The 26,513-nt window shown below is 40.8% G+C and overlaps 1 protein-coding gene across 8 annotated transcripts in view; it reads right to left on the reverse strand.

The window, feature by feature from the left end:
- Positions 1-26,513, reverse strand: part of STARD13 (StAR related lipid transfer domain containing 13) — a 523,155-nt gene that overhangs the window by 42,968 nt on the left and 453,674 nt on the right. For all 8 annotated transcript variants that reach the window (XM_013044890.2, XM_004770802.3, XM_045069762.1 and 5 more), the window contains 2 exons: positions 18,353-18,424; positions 15,523-15,604 (listed from right to left, as the gene is read on the reverse strand). In XM_013044890.2, the coding sequence (XP_012900344.1) occupies positions 15,523-15,604; positions 18,353-18,424 (154 nt within the window). The remainder of the gene's footprint in view (positions 1-15,522; positions 15,605-18,352; positions 18,425-26,513) is intronic.

Raw genomic sequence — 26,513 nt, forward strand, 5'->3', positions numbered from 1 at the left:
AAATAAAATAGAGAGCCCAGAAATAGGCCCATCCAGTGTGGTCAACTGATTTCTGATGAAGGAGCAAATGTTATACAATAGAGAACTGATAGACAAACTGTGTTAAACAACTGAACATCTACACACCCAAAACAAAACAAAACAAAACAAAAACCAAAAAACCATCTAGACATTGACTTTATACTCTTCACAAAAATTAACTGAAAATGAATCACAGACCTAAATGTAAACACGAAATTATAAAACTCCTAGAAGATAACATGGAAGGAAATCTAAATGACCTTAGGTTTGGTGATAACTTTTTAGATGCAACACTAAAGGTATGATCTTTAAATAAATAGCTGATAAACTGAACTTCATTAAAATTAAAAACTTCTCTCTGTGAAACAATGTCAAGTGTGTGAAAAGAAAAGCTATAGATTTGGGGAAAATATTTGCAAAAAATATATCTGAAAAAGGAATATTAGCAAATATATACAAAGAACTCTTAAAACTTAATAAGAAAACAAACAATCCATTTAAAAAATAGGCAAACAGTCTGAACAGACACTTCAACAAAGACACACAGATGACAAATAAGCATATAAAAGGATGCTTACCATCATACCGCATTATAGAATTGCACACTAAAATAGCCATGAGATAAACATGGTACACCTATTAGAATGACAAAATTCTAAAACAATGACCACACCAAATGCTAACAAGAATGTGGACCAACATGAATGCTCATTCTCTGCTGTTGGGAATGCAAAATGGCACAGTACTTTGAGGACAGTTTGGTAGTTTCTTACTGCCAAAAAAACTCTTACCATAGGACTGTGCCATCACACTCATTGGCATATATCCAAGTGAATTGAAAACTTATGTATACATTAAAAAAAAATCTGCACAGGAATGTTTCTAGCAGCTTTATTCACAACTGCAAAAACTTGGAAACAACCAGATGTCCTTTAGTAGATGAATGGATAAATTAATTGTAGTACTTTCAGATAATGGAATATTATCCAGCACTAAGAAGAACTGAGCCATCAAGCCATGAAAAGACAAATCATGAAGTGAAGAAGCCAGTCTGAGAGGGCTACATACTGTGTGATTCCAACTATAGGGCAATCTGGAAAAGGGAAAACTATGGAGACATTAAAAAGATAAGTGGTTTTCAGGAGGTAGGAGGGAGGGAAGGCTGAACAGTCAGGGCACAAAGGATTTTCAGGCTGTGCAATTATTTTGTATGGTACTATAATGGTGAATACGAATCATTACACATTTATCAAACCCAGAGAATGGGTAAGACTAAGTAAAACCTAACGCAAATTATGGACTTTGGGGATGATGATGTGTTGGTGTAGGGTCAGGAACAGCCGTGTCCCACTCTGTGTGATATGCTGCTAGTGGAGGAGGCTATGTATGATACAGGGGTCTAGAGGAACTCCCTGTATTTCCTGTTCAATTTTTCTGTGAACTAAATGAGCTCTTTAAAAAGTCTATTTTAAAAATCACTTTATTTATCCAACTTTGAAATTACTGATGTAAAGTGATCTGCATTTCTTTTGCTCTCCATCTACTTGCCCATTAAGTTCTCAATCCTATCTACAAACCATCATCATTGAAGACATTGCAGAAATTCTGGGTACAATTTCAAGTATCATACACACAACCATTCAACTCCTCCTTTTAAAATGTGTATGTGGGGGCATCTGGGTGGCTCAGTGGGTTAAGCTTCTGCCTTTGGCTCAGGTCATGATCTCAGGGTCCTGGGATCGAGCCCCACATTGGGCTCTCTGCTCAGTGGAGAGCCTGCTTCCTTCTCTCTCTCTCTCTCTCTCTGCCTGCCTCTCTGCTTATTTGTGATCTCTGTCAAATAAATAAATAAAATCTTTAAAAAAAATAAAATGTGTATGTGTATCAGAGCCACAGTTTGTACATTTTAAATATCTTACAATTTTATTTGTCAAATATGCCTCAATAACACTGGAGAAAAAAATGAGCTGATTTGCTAAGATGAAAAAAAAAAAAAAAAAAAAAAAACACAAAGAGAGAAGATACTCTCTATGGTGGCCCGAAGCTAGATAGACAGTTCAGTGTGGTGTAGCACCAGCCTGTGACTTACCTTGCACAAGGTAAAATAAACAATGGCTAGACTCCACAAGAATACAAAACAGATGAAACATACATCCCAGAGAGATGTAAATGCCTCTTTAAGGACTGGCTGCCTCAGGTAAAAGAACGTCACATAACAGAAGTATTCAGAGCACTTTAGCAAAACCCCTGTGAAATTCTGCTATGAATGAAGTCAATCTGCATTCGGGACAAGTGTTTAGCATTGGTATTTGTTTACCTCTAACTTACTGTGAAATAATAGAAAATCCTTCAGATATCTGAGTTGGCCTAGTACGGGTTTCCTGAAAAACTAGTCCTGAATGAATAATAATTTTGATTGTGAAACTTATTTTATTTGCTGCATGAACAGTATGTCCTCCACTGGATTAGAGTTTGTTTTGAGGCAGAAACCATAATTTATTCTTCTAATCCATGGTAGGCCTAGCAGGAAAGTTCATACATGGTAGTTTCAGTAGGTTTTTCTTTCTTAACAGAACATGTTTTGTTTATATAGGTCCAATCAGTGATTGATTTTTAAGTAGTCACAATAGACTTTGTACAGTCAGAGTAACAGAATTATTCTCCCCCACTGAATATGACAGGCTAAGGACTGCATCTTATTTGCATCCCTAATGTCTAGCACAGGCACTGGCTAAAGTGAATCCTCTCAGTAAATGTTTGCTAAAGAAACTTAAGAGCTTGGCAGACTCTGGGGACAATTTGGTCTGATGAAAAGAATTTTCGGATGAAGAGACTAAGGATCTGAGAGGACCACCTGCTCGAGGGAGCCACACATTTCTTAGCAGTGGAGCTAGGACTTCTTCCTGCCAGTGATTTCTCTGCTCCTGCCTACCCAAGAAGAATTGCAGTGGGGCCTGGAAAATGAGAGCATAGTCCTGTTGCTAACACAGGCTCTTCAATAAATGGCAGTTTATATTATCCCCTCTCCTTTTTCTCCACGGAAAGAGAAAACCCAGTACACATGATGAAGACTGTCCACGTTGCACTTTGAGCACACTGGATTTCTGTGCTAACATAAGCAAAGCACTTTCATCTTTTTAGAAGAAATGTCACAACCATATTGCTGCCAGAACCTGTTCATTTCTACAGTTGTCTTCAGAATCCTTAAGGAGGGGCTAATCCATTAGTAAGGGGAAACAGAAATCTCATTTTAAGAGTAAAACCTGGGGTTCTAATGGGAAAGTCAATAAGAAGAAAAGAAGTCAAGGCTTGTCCATCAAACGGCGAACCATGTACCAGGAAGAAGGGGAGGTGCAGGGAATGCAGAGGTGACCAGGATGTGGGATCTGCCCTTGTGGACCTCACAGTCCTGCGTGCGATGTAAACATGACCAAGAGGAGGAGGAGCCACTCACTTCCTGGGTGCCGAAGGACAGAACCTTCCAAAGGAGAGAAGATTTGAGCAAGCCTGTGAAAGACTAAGAGAGATCTGCTGCCTAGGCTAAATTACAGGCAAAGCAAACAGGTATTAGATAGCATGCTTTAGTCTGAATGTTGCAAGTCTGTGAGTGGGAGTAACTGCAGAGAAAGGTAGGGTCTAGATCACGAAGGACCGAAATGAATATGTCCGGAGCAATCTGGGCGAGGGGAAGCTACTGAAGGATCTTAGGAGAGTAACGTAACTTGGTTTCACAAACGTAAGGGGTGGCGGGATGGAGAAGGAGCTGAAGAACAGTTAGGGCGTGTCTACGGTAGTGTGGGTGAGAAACGGCAAGGAGAAGACGAAAGTGAGAGCAGATGAAGCTTTTGGTTTTTGATGTGTAAGCTGCGGGAGGACAGAAAGAGAGGGCGACTCCCAGATTTCAGGCTTTGTCATTGTGCCACCGAACCCAGAAGCAGTCGCTTAGGGAAGTTGGTAGAGAGCTGGGAGGGAGAAAATAAACAGCTCATGTTTGCAGGTATTAAATTTTAGCGTCCTTTAGGTCATGACTTGGGAACGGTGGGCGGAGAGACGATATACACAGAAGATGCAGAGTAATTGAGCCAACCATCCAGAGAGAATTCAGAACCCTGGAAACTCCAGTGTGTCAGGCACCGGCCAGGCTCTGGTAGGTAAGAGGGCAACGGAACTAGCTGTAGGCAGAATCCAATAAGCCACAGAACGAGCATTACGGAAAAGAGGGAGGAGATGGTTAGTTGTACCAAATATTTATGGAAAAGGAAGTGCTATCCAACTTAAAATGTGACTTTTGGATTTAGCAGTTAACCAAGGCCGTTTCAGAAAAGAAGAGAACATTTTCTTCACATGTAGAAGCAATAATATAACTCATGGACTGACAGGTTATTTTCTTCCAGCTTCCTGTTCAATTTAACCCACATTTACTGAATTCCCGCTCAGCACAAGGCCGCGAGACACCCATGCTATACCACCGTGTAAGATACAGTCCTTACTATGGAGCATCTAGAAGCTGGTAGAATGCATCGATCCCCAGCTAACCAGAACCGGGGTGGGGCGGGGGTCAGTGTCAAATCGTGGGGTGCCCAGACTGCTCTGAGCACACAGGAGGAGACCGTGAGAGAGACAGTACGCAGAAGGGCAGGATTCAGGGGTCATGCAGAAGAACCAGGAAAAGGCACAGCGGCGTGCTTGCTGGGAGAGCTGGGATCTGTGAACAGTGCATGCGCTGGGAGTGTCTGAGGGTGACCGGAGGGTGGTCTGGGCCGAGCATCCGAGAGGATTCTTTTGCTTCCACGGAGATGCAGGCCTGCCTGGCAGACAGAGAAGGCCCTCTCTCTGTGGACCAAGCAACAAAACCCTTCCCTTCCTCACATTTTAGATTCCAATTTTACAGTTCAACTACCAGACTTAGACCAGTCCTGAGGTCTCCCATGCTGATTTCATGGCCAGTTTCCTGTGATATTTCTCACATTCCTGCCAAAACCACGAGAAGAGCAACAAGCAAAGCTACACATTCATCCCCAGCGTGGGATTCGGATTAAAGCCCGAAGCCTGAACTCTTCACCCTCCCCTCAAGTGTTAGGGGCTGAAGGGATCTAGCCTTGCCTGCTAAGGAGTGTTCTGGGTGTGGCTCTCAAAGACCTTCAGAAACAAAATCAGGGAGACGCAGGAGATTCCTCCTGACCCAGGGATCAAAGGCAAGGCGGGCAGGAGCTCCTCCTCTGCAGCCAGGAGTGCAGGGCCTGGGAAAGTTCTCCAAGCTGCCCCGGGAGTTTACGAAGTAGACTCTGCAGGGTGGAGAGCTATGCCTGTCTGACAGCTCCGGTGTGTAACTCAGCAAGTGGGGCGGGGTGGGCTTTCAGATCACAGGCTACCCAGCCGGAGGGTTTATGGCATCTGGTGGCGGTTGGGGGGGAGTGTAGTCAGAAGTCCCCAGGTGGGTATCCCTGAGCTACCCTTGAGTCCATGAAAGCCTGCTGAGCTTTTCACTCAAGCTGTTCTCCAACCAGCAGGTTACGCTGCTGCAGAAAGGCTGACCTCTCTTCCGGACCAGAATCCCACAAGCAACTGTGCCTGGATATTAGCTGGAATGTGGGAGGAAAACTGTGAGGCACAGACAGATCTAGATATTGGAAGAAAATGAAGCATGTGTATGTTATGGAGGGAGAGAATGTGGGTGTACAATGGTAGGATTTGTAAAATAATTTTTTGATTGAGATATAATTCACATGTCACATTGTGTTTGTTCTAGGTGTGCCACCTCATGATTTGATGTCTGTGTATATTGCAACATGAGCACCACCGTTAAGTCTAGTCCGTATCCACAGCCACACCTTGTTACTTTGTTTTTCTTGCAATGGGAACTTTTTAAGATTTAGTCTCTTAGCAATTTTCAAATATACCATACAGTATCATTTGAGTCTTGTCACCAGGTTGTACACTACATCCCCAGAAAAATAATTTCAGTTCTAATAATCAAAAAATAATTATAGGTTCTAAAAACCAAGGTTTCAAGGAAGAGCATAAGGCCCCTGGAAAATCAATAAGCTTCAGCAGCCACAATGGACCAACAATAAAGAACTTAAAGGAGCAGGTTTTTCTTGGACTTGTTTAGTTTGCAGGATTTCAGATGTATTTCAAATTCACATACACCTGGCATTGGAAAAACCAGATGGGGTGTCCTCAGCCTTTAACCGTTCAAAGCAACTGCATCTAATCCAGACAATTTCTCTAGTGAGAACCAGTTCAAGCTGAAGCAAGGGTCACAACCAGAGAGTTCTCTGAGAGGTTCAAAGGTGAAAAGCAAAGCACAAACAGGCCAGGGTTACTGGAAGGCTAGAGAGCACTCCCTTTGGGCCCTGAGGTTCTCTCTGGGCTCCTTCCCTGCCTGCTTCCTGGATATGGGCCGCTACCATTCAGTTGTGGTCCTCTTCCATTCTCGTACTGTCCCTGAGTGACCTCACACATTCTCAGGACCTTTGTACCCGTATGTGTGGATGACTCTGCATCTCTGTCTCCAGCTGAGGTCTCTGGCGACCTGCACACCTGCCTCACACTGGACATCTCTCCGGGTCCCAGTCCCCCAGGCACCTCAACCCATCACACCTTCCCCTGCTCAGGGGACCCAGGCCAGACTCCAGAGCTGCCCCTGCCTCAGAAAGGGGCCTCACCACCCCCAGCTGCTCAGACCAAGAGGAGTCCGGTCACCCTACGTCTGAATTACAGCAATACCAACAACACCTCTTATTTATAGGGCCCTGTGAGGATGAAATGACACCAATGTAAAGAGCTTAGTGTGCTACGAAGCAATGGTAAGTTCTCACTAAATGTTAGCCACTGTTATCTATTATTTATCTGGCAAAGGAAGGCATTTTTTAAAACGTTGCTAATGTTTTTAATAATGCACTACAAAACATCTAATATAGATCTAATATATATGTAATTAAAAACATAAACCCCCAATTTGCTGTTCTATTTTGTAGTTTCTTGTGTATTCTTCCTCAAAGTTTATACACATAGAGGTCATTTTGAGTAGCTTGTTGGAAAAGGTGACATAACAGGTCATTTTAAAATACAAAGACCAATGTTTTTCGTGTGTGTGTGCATGTGTGTGTGTGAAAAGTCCCTACCTCTCACCCTGCCTTGTCTGTACCTGTACCCTAAAGCTGTCCTATACCATATAGGCTACATTGTGGTAAGGTTCATAGTGGAGGTGGGGGTAGGGATAAAAATGTCTTTCCTGCACATTAACTTAGTTAAAAAAAAAAAAAACCCAAATCTAAAAGTTCAAGAGAGGCACATCAAAATTTTATGTGTTCTTGTCTGGATAATCCCTACTGGCCTGTTAGGGTCATCTTTCCAAGAAGCCCTCTCTGAAACCCCTTCCCCTGCATCTGTACTTCTAGTGATATCATTCTTCCAAGTAAATCATCATTTACTCATCTCTCAGCCCTGGCATGACTGGCATTTGAGGCCAAACAATTCCTGGTTGTGGGGATGCCCGGCACTTTAGGAGGTTTGGCAACATCCCGGACCTCCAGCCACTAGATGCTGGTAGCATGGCCCACCTGTGATGAGAAAAAGATGTCCCTGGATGTTGAGAGGAGGACAAAATTCCTCCCCTTCCAGGTTGAGGCCACCGCATTAGACTGGGACCACCAGGTGAGGATTCTGGCTTATTGTTCTCTGCAGCAGAGACGCCTGAAGAGACAGCCTGGGTGAACCAAGCTGACTGAAGGAGTGAACTAGAAGGGGCTGCTACTCTTCTGGCAGTAAATCAGATCTAACAGCTTCACAAAAGAACCATGTGCTTTCAACTCTTACTTTAATTATTAGTATTTTTAAATATGGAGTTCCATGAAGAATAAGGTGGAAATGCAACCATAGTTTCTATTCTTGGGACTTTTAAGTCAAATTCAGGAACTCGCAGGGCAACCTAGACATCTTTGGAAAACTCATCCTCAAAGGAAGAAATGGAAAGCGCTCCAAATTGCATTTCACAAGAAGACCTAAGCTTTCTCTGGAAGCTTCAGAAGCAGCCTGTCTGGCTTTGAATCTTAGCAATGCCTTTCAGTAGCTGTAAGTGGGCCAATTATTTTATACCTCTGCACCTCAGTTTCATTATCTGTAAAATGGGAGTCACATTAGTTAGAGCTTACTTTATAGGGTTGTTATAAGAAGTCAACAACTAAGTATTTGCGGAATGCTTAGAGTGGTGCTCGGTAGGTAACGAGTACTTTGTGTTTTAAAAAATAAAATCACCACTTACTAGGATCTCTCTATATATTTTTAATAGCTCATAATTTTAAAGTTGGAAGTGACCATGGTTATTACGTAACCCCCTATACATTTCCCTCAATGATGTGTCCAAGGTTTCAGTCCAGTTAATTGGCATGTCATTATATAACAAAATATATAATACTGTACATATTCTGTGATAAATACTCTAAAAGAGAAAATATCTAAAATATATATCAATATTCATAAAGACTACCATTATTCAATATTATTAATGTTATTTAACATACTCAAAGATATGCATTTGTGTGCAGAGGTAAATCATAAACATCATTTTTGTCAGCACTCTTCTCCACAAACTCCCCTGCCCCACATGAAAACCATGGTCATTAATTATCCTTTTAAACACAAAGGGCAATGATAGATGCACTCCAGAATCCAAATCAATTCCACATCTCCCTGAAACAGTGCTGAACAAGGTAATGCCCTAGTTTCACACACAATACAATTAGCTAGTATTTACTAACGACGTAAGTTACATGGACAGTTTATTGGCCTAATATTAAATTGGAAATTCACAGATCACCTTGAACATCAGAGCCCTATACCATCAGTCTGAGTGAATATCGCAAATCAAAATGCAAATTGAACATATTACTTATCCTTAAAAAATCCCACTGAGGAGCTGTGACTTGCTGCAATTTGCTTGAAAGGTGACAAACCTTGTAAGCTGTTTTGACACCTTGGCTATTCCTACATTCTGATATAGTTAACAGTTTCAGTTAGCTCATCTAAGTACTTAGACTTGCAATTTGCTTTTCATTACTCACAGGGGAAAATATTTTCAATTAAGAATTCAATCAAAGAACATCAAAACAAAATTATAACTGAGGTTGCTAAAATAAGCAACTGCACTACTCTGACTTGCAGTCACAAATGTTTGCAGAGCACCTACTATGTGCTGGCACTGTCAGAGTCACAGAAGCTATGGTAAGACATGATTTCCAGCCTGGAAGTTCACACCTTTAGGGAAAACAGCAAACCTTTCTAGTGTTTGAGACCTAAAAGCAAGGGGGTGCACCTCTACATACTGCAGGCTAGGCATGGGTCTTCCTTGTCATCAACATTCTTGGTATGCTATATTTTTCCAGCCAATCAAAAAGTTAACGCTGGGGACTCCTGGGTGGTTCAGTGGGTTAAAATCTCTGCCTTTGGCTCAGGTCATGATCCCAGGGTCCTGGGATTGAGCCCCGCATCGGGCTCTCTGCTTGGCAGGGAGCCTGCTTCCCCCACCCCCCTCTGCCTGCCTCTCTGCCTACTTGTGATCTCTGTCTGTTGAATAAATAAATAAATAATCTTAAAAAAAACAAAAAAAGTGAACACTGCTCCACAACTTACTATGTGCAATTACCTAGGACACTAACTGTCTGTCCACGCAGGTGAGATGCTTCCAGAAAACCAAAGGTGAGTAAAAGTCTTGTCATGGATAACATATGCAGGAGACGTTCAGCCCTCTTGTCTTCATTTGTCTATCTGGCAGAAGTTACGTGCCTCCGGGCTATGGTTCCCTTTATAATTCTGCATTAGCTCGGCATTTCAAACATGCATGAGAAATGTGGAGCCCACAAAGCTTCCAAATAAAACAGGAGACCAACTCTATAATTGCGTCTGCGATGTACCCATGAGAAAAGGAATAAAATCACAACTCTTTACTGCTCTCCAGGCATCAGTCATCACACACCATGTGAGTGGGCGAGTGTCTCATTAACCACTCTTCGATCTCAAGATTTTAGAAGTGTGCTCATTCCCCTCAGGCTGGAGGTCTTCCTTCTGCTTGCTTTCCGCTATTACTACATGGGACCTCAGTGTCCTGGTGGAACTTGTAATGAGGGGGAAAGAAACTGCATACATGGCCCCTTAGCAGCCACCCTTGTCTCTGCCTCCATACTGCGCCTGCTTCCTTCGACCCATCCTGCCGTCACTACTCCTTTGGCCTCTGTTTCACCCACCCCTCCTATACCCCAAGAATCTCCGTTCGCACACTTCCAGCCAAACACTTTTCTTACTTAATGATATTTTTGGAGACACAGCGATCATAAGAATTATTCCAATTATAACAACCTCCTGCCACTCTCACCATTTTTACGCAAGCTGGGCCCCTGTGAAGAACTCTGTGGTGTCTGGCATTACCACACTTATACATGTTTACACAGCCATACCTCTCAGGGTATGTCTGTAGGATCCTGCCACGGGCTGTATTAGAGAAGGGGCACGGGATCTGCAAAAGAAGGCTTCCAGATTTTTCTGGCTGACATTAATAGTATTATTCAGAACTTTGTATCTTTAAATGATTTCACATTCATTGTACTGGGTCATCTCTAAAACATGTCTGAAGGGCATTTTTTTTTTTTTTTTTTAAAGAGCAGACCTTGTGGGCAGTGCCTGGGTGGCTCAGTCAGTTAAACGTCTGCTTTGGCCTCAGGTTATGATTCCAGAGTCCTGTGATTGAGCCCCAAGTCAGGATCCCTGCTCGGGAGGGAGTCTGCTCGTCCCTTTTCATCTGCCCTTGCCCACTGCTCATGCCCTCTCCCTCTCCCTCTTTCTCTCTCTTAAATAAATATATAAAAATCTTAAAAAAAAAAAAAAAGAGAGAGACTCTGATGGAAAAGTCTAGAATGTAGTCAAGGACTCTCAGATCACAAACAGCAGTGAACAGATAAGGATTTACCACCCACATGTATGAGATTCAAAGCTTGTCAGCCATGTCACCAGTGAACATAACTACACAGTCAGAGACAGTGTTTACCTCTGCAATCCTGACTTGAAAATATGTGCTGTAATTTTTATTCTTGGTTTACAGTGTAATCCTTTGTTTATATTTAGAAATGAAATTTTAGAAATCTATGATGAAGCTACTAGGAACTAATGAGTGAATTTAGAAAGACTGTAGGATACAAGAAAAATATATAAAAAAATTTACAGGGGCACTTGGGTGGTTCAGTCATTAAGTGTCTGCCTTTGGCTCAGGTCATGATCCCAGGGTCCTGGGATCAAGCCTCACATCGGGCTCTCTGCTCAAAGGGAAGCCTGCCTCTCCCTCTCTGACTCCCTCCCCACCCCACTTGTGTTCCTTCTCTTGCTGTGTCTCTCCCTGCCAAATAAATAAATAAATAAAATCTTTTTAAAAAATTACATACTATTAATGAGCAACTGGAAATTGAAATGATAAAAAAATATGTATTATTTGCAATAGCACCACAAAACATGAAATTCTTAAATACTTTTGAGGATGTGTAGTATCCATATGCTGAAAACTACAAGTCAGGTTTTGAAAAAAAAAATCAAAGGAGACCTAAATAAAAAGAAACATACACTGTATTTATGAATCATTAGATTCAGTACCATTAAGCCATCAGTTCTCCCCAGACTGATCTATGGATTCAACATAATCCAAATCAATACTCCAGAGGATTTTTTAAAATAGATACCAACAAGTTGTTTTTAAAATTTATATGAAAAGGCAGAGGAAGTAGAATAGGCAAAACAATTCCAGAACAAAAGAACAAAGTTGGAGGACATACAGTACTGGATTCCAAGACATACAAAAAGCTAAGTAATCCTGTGTCATATTGATGAAAGACTAATTAGGCATACAGATAAATGGAATAGAATAGACAGTCCAGAAATAGACTTACACCATGGTCAACTGATTTACAATATAGGTACAAAGGCAATTCACTGAAGAAAGTTAACCTTTTCAACACAGTGCCAAGCCAGTGGGATGATTATGTGTGAAAAATGAATCTTGTCTGCCTTTGGCTCAGGTCGTGATCCCAGGGTTCTGGGATCTAGCCCCACATCTTGCTCCCTACTCAGTGGGAAACCTGCTTCTCCTTCTGCCGCTCACCCCCTCCCCTTCTTGTGCTCTCTCCCTATCTCTCAAATGAATAGATAAAATTTTTTTTTTTTTTTAAAAAAGAGAGAGATCTTAAAGACAAGCTACAGACTGGCAGAAAACATTTACAAGACCCATATCTGACAAATTATTTATGTTTAGAGTATATAAGGAACTCTCAAAACTCAGTACAAAAACAATCAATCAAATTTTTAAAATGGGCAAAAGACTTGAAGAAAATACAGGTATGGCAAATAAGCACATGAACAGGGCATCCAACATCATTGCTCATTAAGGAAATGAAAACTAAACTCATAATGAGATAACTCTAGATTCTAGAATGACTAAAAACAAAACAAACAATACATGTTATGGGGATCAAAGGTACAGCCTAGGAAATATAATCAATGGTATTGTAATAGTGTTGTATGGTGACAGATGGGAGTTCCAATTGTGAGAGCATAGCACAATGTATAGACTTGTTGAGTCACAGTGATGTACACTTGAAACTAATGTAACATTGTGTGTCCACTATACGTCAATTAAAAAACAAAAAAACAAAAAAACAAAAAAACTGACAGCATGAAGAGCTGACAAAGATGTGGAGCAACTGGAACTCTCATACATTGCTGGTGAAAATGCAAAACAATAGGATCACTTTTGAAATGACTGGTTGTTTCTTATAAAGTTAAAATACATTTATTAAATGGACCCCATGATTCCCTTCCTAGGATTTTACCCCAAAAAAAAAAAAAATGAAGACTTTTGTTAACACAAAACCTTGAATATGAATGTTTATAGTTGCTTTATAACCACCAAAACTGATGACAACTCAAACATCCTTCAGCTGGTGAACGGACAGACTGTAGTACAGCCATATAATGTAACACTACTCAGTTTGGGTACTGACTGACATATCAATGACATGGAGGAACCTTAAGTGTACTATACTCAGTAAAAGAAGCCAGGCTCAAAGGCTACATATTGGAGTGCCTGGGTGGCTCAGTGGGTTAAGCCTCTGCCTTCAGCTCAGGTTATGGTCTCAGGGTCCTGGAATAGAGCCCCGCATTGGGCTCTCTGCTCAGCAGGGAGTCTGCTTCCCCCCTCCCTCTGCTCTCTCTGCCTGCCTCTTTGCCTACTTGTGATCTCTGTCAAATAAATAAAAAAATCTTAAAAAAAAATAAGGCTACATATTGTTTGACTTTATTTATATGGTATTCTGGAAAAGGCAAAACTATAGGTACAAAAGCCAAATCAGGCTTGGGAGTAGGGTTAGAGGTTGATGCCAGAGGGGAACCAGGGAATTTTGAGGGGTGATGGAGCTGTTCTTCATATTGGTTGTGGTGGCAGTTACATGCTTGAAAACTGTTCACTCAAAATAGTGAATTTTACTTTATATGTATCTATCTATCTATCTATGTAAACATATATGTATATATTATGTTTTGATTTAAAGAAAACATAAATTTTGGGTGCCTAGGTGGCTCAGTTGGTTAAGTGGCCAACTCTTGATTTTGGCTCAGCTCATGATCTCAGGGTCCTGGAATAAAGCCCTACATTAGGCTCCATGCTCAGCATGATGTCTGCTTGAGATTCTCTCTCTTTCTCTCTCTCTCTGCCCCTTCCCCCACTGATGTGTATGAATGCTTTCTATCTCTAAAATAGCTAGGATAAAAATCTTTAAAAAAATTTTTTTAAAGAAAAACAGAATACATAAATTTAAAACATTCAATGTGGAAAATGATAATGCAATATAAAATAATTAAAATATAAAAGTTCCTTATTATTTTTTAAAAGTCAGCTGTAAAATTGCCCTTGGTTAAAACTAAGAAGGAAAACTCAGAAGGAGGTACTATTGGAGCAGTTCTGGGTTGAGTGAAATCTTATGAGGAGGGAGATGTTCCTGCTTGGGGTGTATCCCAGACATCCTGAAACCACTGCTTTTCCAATTTATTACCTTTAAGGAGTCACAATCAAACCATCCATTCGTCTCATAAATGCTTGCAAATGGCATTTTGCATTTATTTGTTTTCTAGCCCAAATAGCCCGTTCCTATAATTTGTGATTTTAAGAGTTCTCTGCTCTTCTACCCAGTTAAGCAAACCCACAGTACTGTTTTCCTTAAATATTCAAATATCACTTCCTAATGCAGATGCAAATCTACCTTCTCTCCATATAGGAACCATACAGTGAATGCAAAAATATGCATGTCTGAAGATTCAGGAAGGCTAAGATTATTTGCACACTATCCTTACATACATTGATCTCTCCCTTCTTGACAAAAGTTTTGCTCGTCATTACTTTCTGACTAAACTGGCATCTTCGATGTCAACACAGAATGTGCTAGAAAGAACACTGAATTACAAATTTTAAGTACTACATTTTTTAAAAGATTTTTTAAAAAATTTTTAAGGAATCTCTACACCCAATGTGGGGTTCAAACTCACAACCCTGAGGTCAAGGGTGCACGCTCCACCGACTAAGCTAGCCAGGTGCTCCAAAGCACTCTGTTTAAGGTCATTTCAGCCCATAGCTAGCTGTGTGGCCATGGAAAAATGACTCATCTCCTGTAAATAATATTTATCTCCAGCCCTGACCTCTCTCCAGGGCTTTAGTTAGGAAGCTTCAAATTCCTACAGACACATACAGCCTCTCATGGAGCATTTAATTGTTCCTGGATATTGGTTACACTGGCATCTTTTCCTATCACTCAAATTATAATTATTACTTATTTGTTCATGTATTCATGCTTTACTTCTTCAACTAGATTTCTTCAACCATATTATAAATTCTTTGAGGAGAGAGAAGAACTCATATACATCTTTGTTTCTGTCGAGCATCTATCACATAGCAAAGGCTTAATATTCCAAGTAGCTGGTATAATTACTTGAGCTTACATATTCTAGCTTGCTGATATAATCACTTGCCTTTCCAAAAAATACAACCAAGTTTGACATACTCATGGAGTTTTTCAGGGCCTTCTCTGGCCACTCATGGTGTGGCCTCCCCTACTGCCTACTTCCACTAGCCTACCCTTGACTCCAGTCACCACAGTCTATGGCTTCATCTTAATCTAGTTTGTTCATAGCATGAACACTCTCTGAAATAACTTTTCCCCCTCCTTCTCTTTTTCTCTCACTGACTCTCTCTTTCTTTTTCCTCAATCTACTTTCTGAAGACTCTGACTAGGATTTAAGCTCCATAAAACCAGGGTATAATCATGCTCCCTGTGGCATACTTGAAACCTGGACCCAGGCCTGGCACATAGTAGGCACTCAATAAATACTTATGGAGCTGTTGAGATGGCCCTTCAATACAGTGATACCTATTAGAGACTGCACAATTGAAAGTAACAAAATCCCACAATTTACCTATAAAGAGGTTCTACAAGGTCCTTTTCAAGAAAATCATGATCATTCTTGACAGCCACAATGTTGATGGGAAATTGGGAATCTGAAAAACAGAGAAACAGAGAAGATTTTGCATCTTGTTTTTATCTGAATGGGCACCAGTATCTTTTGACCACCACATTTCAGTACACGTGACCGACCTTGGCAGTTACTCCCCCATTGATGGGTGTGTTGGTAATGTTTAAGACAGTAGGCAGTTTTATTTTTATCAAATAAATGCTTTTAAGGACACAAAAGAAGTGTGAAATATGAGAATATCCCAGTGCTTGCCCTTGGATAGGATCGAATACTATGTGCCTGTATTGTTGTAGTTCATCATAATTGCAGACATCTGCCCATATGAAGAGCTTTTTATACTCTCACCACCCACCTAACCTCACTGACTTTTACATTGATCAGTTCATGAAATACTTAGTTTGGCAGATTTTGTTTTCTTCAGAAAGGAAATTTCCCAAAATACCCAAAGCTCAATGGCCTCAAATGTGTTCTTTTGTAGCAAAATCCTGAGTCACTTTAGACAATCAGCAAAATATTCAAACAACTGATTCTATCCAAAGAGAACAGATTCCAACATCATAACTTTTCTCCCACGGACTATTCATGCCAACTTTGGAGGTCAAGGGCAATCCTCAAGATGCAGTGTTCATTTTATGTACCTTATTCACAGAGGGAAAAATTTGGAGATCGTTCTAATAGAGGGCATAGTCCAATCTAACTGACAATGTCAATTCATTGTCATCATCCTGCCACTCTTTCTCTCTCTCGCTTTATATTTTGCATTACCTCCACCGTGAGAGTCATAATAAATCTAAAGGTACGTAAACCTTAATGTGAATTGGGAACAGAAACAATCCCTTCTGGTGGTAAAAGTAATGTGAGTGCATTCCAGGTGGGTGCCAGAATGACGACTGTCTTGTTCTGCTAGAGAGGGAGTGTCCGTAATAATGAAAAACAGAGACACTAAAGCCCAGCTGCCTTGGCTTTGAGTCTTGGCATTGCTAATCTCTAGCTGTAGAACTGGGAACAAATCGCCTAACCTTTTTTGGGCCTGTGTTTCCTCATCTATAAAATGGAGAGGATGGGAACTATAATATTTACCCTACAGTATTAAGAATATTAAAGGAATAGCATAGGTAAAGTGCTTTCAAAAGAACCTGGCACATCGTATGCTCTATACTATTTGTTCTTTCTTATGATGCTTATCCAATGCCTATGGCTTAAACACAATTTGACTGGTACCTTTTACTTCAGCGGATTTTTTTTTTTTCCTTAAGAAGGAAATTTCTAAAAATAATCAAAGTTTAATGGCCTCAAATGTTTTCTTTTATGGCAAAATCTTGAGTCACTTTGAGTATCAGCAAAATATCCAAACAATTGATACTATGTGAAGAGAAGACATTTACTTTACTTCTTAGCCATTTGTAGACAGTTCAGTTTAAATTGTGAGCTTATAATATTGTGAGCTTACAAAGAGAGTTTCACATTATAGGGAAAAGCCACTGTGTCACAGCTTAAGAGACCGATTTAAATTCCAACTCCTCCACCTTTTAATGTTGGAGAAATCATGTAACCTCTGCAGGCCTCTCCCTCATAATCAGGAAACATGGTGAGGCATGGAAGTAGAGCTGCTTAGATCAAAATTACAAAACCCTCCTTGCCTACAAGGCTAAAGTTTATAAAAACTTGTATCAGAGACTCTCAACTTCAAAGCATATTCTTAGATATGCTATCCGTAGGGAATTCAAGTTAGAGAAGTAGAACAACTGTTCCATTTTTGTTTTCTAAAATATAGAACTGATCTTCCAGGTGAGTGAGTGAGTTTCAGGTGAATTTTTGTTGATTCTTTCGATACTACATACATTTTAGGCCATCAGGAAGAGAACTCGATGCTCCTGTGTGTGCTAGATATCCTTTTTTTAGTCCTACAGATCTCCACTCTATACCCTGCCTTGTGCCCTGAGGATCACTTGTATGGACGGCATTCAAGCGGATCCATGTCCTTTGGCTTCCTTTCATTTTTGGCCAATGGGAAGCCCTGGTGGAGACCGAAGGAAGAAGGAGGGTTGAGGTCAGGGTTTTTACCCTACTGATTCTCACCCACCGCCAGCTGTGTCCTCTGCTCGAAGGAGCCTCTCTCGTTCTGGGCTCTGGCACCCTCTCCCTCTGCCTACAACTTGGTAATAAACATTTTTAGAAATAAATCCTCCTCAGATCATCCTGAGTGTGCCATCTGCTGACTGTTGGGATCCTGACTGACTATGGATAAAGGACTACCCAAGGAGTCAGGACTGATTATGATTTGGTACGGCACTGTACAGTATGGGCAATACAGTGAATAATACGGTAATACCGTCGCATGGTGAAGATGGCAACTACACTTATTGTGGTGGGCGCCTGCAATGTACAGAACTGTCGAATCACTAAGGTGAACACCTGAAACCAATGGAACACTGTGTGTCTATGCCACTTCCATAATAATAACAATCATGGAAGCTGCTGATGGAGGAAGGCTGGAAGGAGAAGGCAGAGTTGGGATTGGCGGTGAAGAGAGAGGAAGCAGAAAGTAAAGAAGTGAGAAGCGGTGTGGAGCAGAAAGGCAGGCAGGCCCGGGCAGCAATGCTTGTGTCTAAATCGGCATCAGTGTAAGCCCTGAGATGGCAAAGGCGGAGGGAAAGAGACAGCAAAGAAACATTGTTGAGAAGAGACTTGGAAGTCCAGATACACCACAGGATATGTGAGGTTCATTTTGAATTAATTCTCTTTATGAAGAGTCCAGGGGAGGCCAACCTACCCTCATACAACTGAGCGTATTGTGGGAAACCAGCAGCACGGAGCCAGTCGCATGCTTCCTTCGCCTCAATTTCTGAAAAATAAAAGAAAGGGAAATGTGTGAGTCCAGTGGCCACACACTAGCACTCTACCTTAATCAAGGAAAAACCGGTGAGCATTATACAAGTTATTACAAAGCAAAATTGTTCTCAGGTAAGGCTGCATAAGTAGGCCTACCAGAAATGGGGGTAAAATGAGCAGGTAGCACAAAGGTACTTAGCTATCTATTAAGCTTATCTTCAACGTCGATCCACAAGTATTTGGATAAAAACAAAACCACAGATTACAGAACACAAAGCCTGAGTTTCAGGCAGGGAAAAATGTCTTATTTATACACCAGGGAACCAGGGGGCTACAGAGAAGGAGGAAATACTTCCTTATGATCCTTTTTTTTTTTTTAAACAATTTTTTTTTTTTTTTTTTTTTTAGCTTTTAAAGATAAGGCTAAGGATACTTATCCAACATTCTTTTATCCTTTTACTCTTGGGATAATGAAAGAAAGAATACAACTGGATGGTCTATGAAAATGTATTTTCTCATGAAGAAAGGTATTATAAAAATCCAAAGTATTGTTAGTTCTTTAATTTTTCTAATGGATTTAATTCCCAATGCCTTCTAACAAGATCTTCATTCATCAAGCGCATTAGAATGGTTTCAAGCTGCAGAGTACAGCGTGGAAAAGCAAAGCTGGTTATCTGGGAGCTGAGGCGAGTTTGACGGGGCTGCTAGAATTTCCAAGGGCCGAAGCCAAAAGGTCAATATGTCCTTTGGGTGACCATTTCGGGGTGGACGTACCAACAACACATGGGACCACCTGCCTGGAAAAGCTTGTGGAGTGAGAAGGGAGGAGTCTACAGTATGTGAACCAGGTCACTTTTTGACCTTGTGAATCCTGGATCATTTCCCAACCACAACTCTGTTAGATAAATACAAATGCAAGGGAAAAGAAGTTCATCTGTCAAAAGTCCAGTTTCTCCAAACAAAATTATACAGCCTATTATAACGGCTTTCCACGCAGTTCCCCCTAACAGTCTCTCTGCTGTTGGGATGGAACCTGCTCAGATCACTGTACTTCCATTTACTTGGATGTTCGTTTCTCCCCATAGCAAAAGCCAGAGAGTACAGGGTGTTCTTGGGGCAACAGCAAAGTAACGATCCACACTAACATGGGCTGCGGGCCTGAGCCTGTGTATCTACACTAAAAGCACAACGTCTGTGCATTGAATTCAGGAAAACAATGTCTGTGCAGCATAATGTTGAATATGACAGAGCTATCTGCTGTATGTTAGGGAAACAGACCAAAGGCCAGATCTTGCACAGGCCCCAATGGGAAGAGCAAACACTTTCCCCATCCCACTAATCCGACTGGACATGGACTGAGATTTGTCATTGAATTCAGGGAGGCAGAGCGTGTGGTGGTCCCTATCCCAGAGTGTCTGCTACTTCCGGCATCTCCCAGTCCACTGTCATTCCAGTGACTGACAATTTCTAAATCTTGAGTATTTTGCTTGGCATGAGGGGTTTTTTTTTTTTTTTTTTTTTTTACATAATTGGTACCAGCACAGCCCTAATATGTACTCATTCCTGCCATGTAGGCAACATTCGGAAATATGCAAGCACCAAGCTGGAGATAAAAGCTCTGGAAAGCCTTTTAGGAGGGGGTGTCTCTGAGATCCACAAGTGCAGTTCAAAATGGACTGGACTGTATTGGCTAATGTGGGCCTTCCCTTTGAAGGTACAAAGGGCAGTTACTGTACGGCCCGAGAGCCCTGTTCAGGATTCCTTTGAGAGTCCTTATACGAAGGCTTTCGTTTTGAAAATCACACACGTATTTCAGGGGAAGTAGGAAATGCAGGTTCTGACCTAGCATTTGGAAAATGTGGTGAGTTGCTACTGAGTCATAAACAGACTGTTGCCCTCTAAATTTTCAAGCTTCAGATTTGCTTTCTCTTTCAATATAACGTAGTGGTTAGTAAGGAGGAAATACCTAATTTCTGGGCATTCTCTAAACTTAACTATGAGCCAGCAAGTCTTTTGTTTTGTTTGTTTTTTTAAAGATTTATTTATTTATTTGAGAGAGAGGGAGAGGGAGGGAGAGAGAAAGAGAGCAAGTTCAAACAGGGGAAGTAGGGAGAGGCTCCACCCTGGACACTAAGTCCGCTTGAAATTCTCTCTCTCTCTGTGCCTTCCCTGCTTTGTGCACACCTGAGCTCGCTCTCTCTCAAATAAATAAATAAAATCTTTTTTAAAAAGTTCTTCTAGATAACTTGACTTTATTTTTTCACAAATAAAGATAATGAACTGAAATTCTATGCACACGTCAACATGAATAATTAAATCTTAATCAGAATTCGGCTAAGTCAAATCCTCAAATAGGCCGATTTTTAGAATGGGTAGACATTTAGCTTTTAAGTCTCAGAATCAAATACAACAAACACTGCAATTAGTAAATAATAAATGAGAAGAAACCACATCCCAGCCGTGGTGGATTGTTCCTCGACATCACTCTCGCACACCAACTTGCTATTCTAGTTCTGAACGTCTCTCAAATATCCCCTGTGCTCTAGCTGTAGGCCCAGCACCTTGATACCTCAATCTAAGGGCAAAACCAACTCTTGTTTACCACCTACTAACAAGGCCATCAAACAAAATAATCACACATACCTAACTGGTATCAAATTTGACTTCTTCCATCACATTGAGTTGGAGGGGGAAAAAAAGAGCCTTACAATTTCTACTGAGTGAGTCCCCACAGACCCGACTAACACCCATCAGCCAAATGCTATTGTTTTCCCCACAGCATATTACACTTGAAGTGACCAAAATGCTTACAGAATTAAAAAGGAATCATTATTGCTGGTGTCGTCATTTCACCAAGATCCATCTAGATGACATTTGAGGAGAGTGGGAAAATCTCTTTTTCACTGTGCTCTTGCTGGCTGGCACAATATTCTGTGAAAGCTTTAAGGGCCATTCAAATCACATTTCCATAGTTCTATTTGTTCTCTATTTGCAACCCATACCTGCCCCCCACCGTAGCTCCAGGGCCACAAGGCAAAGCACCAGGTTGCTGTAGTCAACTAAATGTGGGGCAGAATAGGAGAATGTCCTTGGACAGACTGGTCTACCAATCTCTACTGTGGTTACCACATTACCTTACCTGAGCAAATTCAATCCATTTGGTTCCCTACCATAAAAGGATTTCATTAGAAATTTTGTAATTATTACATGTAAAAATCATTTCTCTTAAACTCTGTAGTAGGTGCCTACTTTTGCCTGCCCAACATCCTTGCCCACTTCTTCAGATAATAAACCTCTTTATGTTCAAAGCCTCTGCTATATAGGTTAGATGGGGTTGACACTCCTGGTCACCCCAACCACATTCCTTGACCCTATCACTACCACCCAAATGGGCATGGCCTACTCCTCAAGAACACCTGGTTCTCCTTAGTTCAGGGAGATCAAGGAACTTTGGGATCTTAGGTCAATGGTTGTTTGGAGGCTGAAATTCACTAGTTGCAGGGGGAGATAGCCAGCTGTTCAGTTTCTGCACAAAAACCAAGCAAACCTTTTCACTCAGTAAATCCAGAAGATGGTTTGGTGCTAGGCATGCCCTTCTGTCACAAAACCGTGACTGCTTGAGGGAAAGTCACTCACTTTGCCTCAGTTGCCTTTCTTACATGCTTAGAACATGATGTGGTCTCTGTTGAGAGGCAGATGTGTAGAGGGAGGCTGTCTCCCTGGGTGCCTCAGGAACTGCACATCAGTGGGCATGGGAACAAAGTCATTGTAGAAATTCACTACAGCCTGTACACTGGTTTTCAAGAGTATTATATTATTTCTTAATCATACATGCTCAGTATTGAAAACTTATTAAAAAAACCCCACAAAACCACAATGAAAGAAACAAGTCAACTCTTTCCCATTACCAACACATAATACGTGTTACTTATGAAAATGGTAATCGTTGTGATCTCTTTCGTTGACTACCTTCTTCACATAATAATACATTGTGAATATTTCCCCATATAATGATATTGTTGGTTAAACTGGAAAATTTACTTTGTTTTGAGAAGGATGCTTATTTTTTAAATACACGGTTTTTGAATACTGCCAGTTGTTAATCACAGCTGGGAGGTTACAAAATCAAGGTAGCCAAGAGAAAACAGTTCAATAGGACTTCACCAACACAGGCTGATTGTGGAAGAGGCTGGAAGTCTTCGTGAGTTAAGAGATTTACAAGCTGTTTCTTTAAAGAAATATCATGTAGTGATGTTTGGAAAGTCAGGTGGATAAAGTTCTGGAAAGCTCCAGTCAAGTAAGGGGATATTTTGAGTGCAGCAAATTTGCTGCCCAGGTTGGCAGGCCTCCTCTCATGTTACAATCTCATTGAATTTTTAAGCTGGTGTTTCTTGAGTGCTTGGGAACGGCGTGTTCTCCCAGCTAAGCATTTTAAGTACATTTTTTGGTTTCCATTATCCTCGGCACAGCAAATACTTTTTCCGTAGCTAACTCAAAGGAATACGAACCTTTTTAAGTGACCAAAAATTCAAATTAGGGCCAAATTAAACTTTATTATTATCAGAAAGTTAGCTGGCCAGAAGGAACCTGGTCTACTGTGAAAAGTTTATGAAATCATCATATAGAGGCATATGTATTAATGTTGTTCTTGCAAATCTCCTCCAATTTCAATGGTCACACTGGCTCCAATTTCTTTGGAAATTGGAATTGGAAATTTCTTTTCTTTCATTTCTTTCTTAAATGTTCATTAAAATACTCAAGAGAAGAGGGGAAAAAAGACATCATGGGTCTCCATGTGACTTAGAAGAGTAGGTGCTTTGTTTTTTCATTTAAACTGGCTAACTGGTGGGCACCCTGTTTCTGAAAGATTATGGGTGACTCAACCACCACAAGATGTCTACAGTGGATACAATTAACACTATTAAAGTATATCAAAGGTATTAACATTTCAACACACTCATGGTTGTTGGCTTAGGATAATTTATATGGCTGAGTTAGCTTCATTATTAGTGTACTACTTTAGACCAATGACTCTTTTGTCTTCAGATGGAATTTCTCAAGTGAAGTCTCTATTTATTGAAGGTATATTTAGTTGGCCATACAATAGGCTAGTTTTGTTAAAACCAATGCCAGCGTATCCACCCCAACTACACATAGACATGAATGATGCAATAATTGACATTATATAGAACTAGACACTACAGCCTTCCTTCTCCAAGAGCGCTTTATAACCCCAATCACAGGTGCGGGATGAAACCTCAAGTTTTGTAGTAATAGGAGACTGATTTACAGTCTGCATCATGGTGACAGGATATCTCTTCTTTATACTCTTTGAGTTATTATAACAAGTTTATTGTGATGTGCAAAAGGCCTGAATAAGTCTTAAATGCTTACCAAGTATAGTTTTTTCTAATATGCATAACCTTTTCTTTCCATTATATTCTAAATTACTAGTAGAACTAAAATACAGGTTATTTAGAATAATTTTAAGATTATTGACTATTGAATATTCAAATCAGTGAACCAACTGATAAACACCCATTTTATCTCCCCCATAATGTAAGGAACTTTTTTAAAGGCAACTTTTTCCTTAATGCATAGCAAAGTATCTTGCTGTCAGCTAATAGAGAACGAAAGAACAAAATCTGGAAGATATATAGATCTGTGAGTTGTACTCAGTTAAGGTGGGGGATTCATGGCCATGTTTACATGTACTATTTTCCTGAAAGCAAGGATCACATTCATGTTGAGACATACTACCCCATCACTAATTCTTAACCCTAGCCTTATTTCTCGGGCCTTGAATGATCTTCTGCAAGCTGGATTCGTACAAATCTAATCACTTAAAAATAATTTCTATCAGAGTGAAAGAGGATCAAGCAAATTCAACACCTGAGTGGTAGGTCTATTCCTAGTCACTCAAGGGTTGTTTTAGTCACTCTTTTTCAACTTTGTTAGGGCAATCATATATATATATATATGTGTGTGTGTGTAATTTATTATTAATCTGTTACTAATTTATTTAACTATTAAATTTATAATGAAAACATACATATACGTATGCGCGCGCACACACACACACACACACACACACATTTCCTTATACACTCACAATGATTCTCTGCTCTTTTCAGTTGTGATGGAACCTATAGTTCTCCTCCAACTGGAAAGGAAATACTTCTCATTCCACTGATGTCTGGCTTTGCCATATGACCCACTCTGGCCAATGAAATGTGAGCAGAAGCAATATATGCTGGTTTCGAGCAAAATTCTTCAAGTGATCACCATCTAGAGTTCTTCCAGTTTTCCTACTCCTTTCCCTGTACCATGAGGCCACTGTATCTAAGACAGAACTTGTTCCTTCAGCCTTGGTCCTGGAATGATGACACAGGGAACAAAGCCAGAACAGACCAGTTGTGGACATGTAATATCAGCAAGAAATAAACTTCTACTGTTTTATGCCACTACAATTTGGGAGACAGCTTGTTACAGTGACATAATCTAGCATAAACTAATTTAATGCAGGGCTAGATAGTCATTCTAGAGAGAAAGAATATGGACCTTTATTTCAACTTGAAGCTGTTGCTGGATATCTATTAGTGTGCCCTAGAAATGAACATAATCAGTCTCAGTAATCATTTCTGCTTGGAATTCTGCTTCCCTGCTTATGGTGCATGGCCTCTATGAATTAAAAAGATGTAGGGGCACCTGGCTGGCTCAGTGTGTTAAGTGTCTGCCTTCAGCTCAGGTCATGATCCTGGAGTCCTAGCATCGAGCCCCCATGTTGGGCTTCCTGCTTGGCAGGGAATCTGCTTCTCTCTCTCACCCCACCACTTGTTCTCTCTCTCTTTCTCTCTCTCACCCCACCACTTGTTCTCTCTCTCTTTCAAATAAATAAAACCTTTTAAAAAAAGGTAAACAATCCTTTCATGATCCTCTGTCATATGCAGCCACATATGTGAGTGTGTGAGTGCACACACATCCACAGTTTTTCTCTCTCTCACACACACACAACAGAAAATCAAAAGTTCAGTTGCAACTGAACAAGGAAAGTCCTCAGGAATATAAATACTATTCCTTATGCCCGTATTCTTAAAAGTATAAAAGAAAAGAACAAAAATTTACAATCCCAGCCCGCTCCATCTCAAAGAAAAAGAAAGCGGAAAGTGTATGCTCTGCCAGCCAAATAGTTTCTGACCAGATTGTTTTGACTCAAGTTTTCCATGAGGCAGAGTAGCTCTTCATTCTCTCCTTTCATTTTGTACAGATTGTTCCCAGCAGGCGCCTGTGGTCTTTCTCAGGGAGCCTGCATGCAGATGCGAGCATAGGACACCCCCAGCTTTTTGAAGTTGTGGAGCCACGGCCTGCCACAAAATCCCAAGAGATCCTTCATGGTGGAGGCAGTGAAGCAACTGAACGGCAAGGTAGGGGACAGAACGTTGCTGCAGAAAATGAGAAAGAAGCTCATCACCCAGAGGCCTTGGCCAAAGTGTCGCCATATTGACCCGCCAAGATAATAAAGTTGAGTCGTCTTTCTTGAAACAAGGGAATGAGATTCTGGGGATGACTTTTTCTCTCTGTCTTGGCTTCTTTGGCTTCTCTAGGAAAGGTGAAGAAGAGGAGTCCCTGGGGGCTGGAGTTGGTTCTCAGGAGCAGAAGCTCTAACTTCCTCCAGGTCAGCCAAACTGGCAGTCTCTGAGGTGTCCCTGCATATTCGCAGCCCTGATGATGAGCTCCTGCCTGGGGAGGAGCAACTGGTCTGGACAAGTCCCACCACTGCTAGGAAGTCAGGTTTCTTGGTTTTGAACAGGTATTCTCTTATCCTTATACTGCTTTAAGAGTTTTATTTGTTTATTTTTAATGTTAAAAAGTACGTATGTCTTTAGGGACTCAAACCCCTTCTCTATTTTCAGACATATCTGAAAGTCTGTACTTGTAAAGGCTTATCTGCTATTTCACTTAGTCCAGCTTAGTCCAGCTCTTATAGCTCTGGGAACTTCAACAACACCAGAAGCTCTCATGACATCAAGGAAAATTCTACCATGCAAGCATCAGAAGGGGCATGGAAACTGTCCTGATAAAATAACTCCAAGAACCCGACA

The sequence above is a fragment of the Mustela putorius genome, unplaced genomic scaffold (assembly GCF_011764305.1).
Source record: "Mustela putorius furo isolate JIRA1106 unplaced genomic scaffold, ASM1176430v1.1 tig00003942_pilon_pilon_pilon, whole genome shotgun sequence".
NCBI classification, from domain to species: domain Eukaryota; kingdom Metazoa; phylum Chordata; class Mammalia; order Carnivora; family Mustelidae; genus Mustela; species Mustela putorius.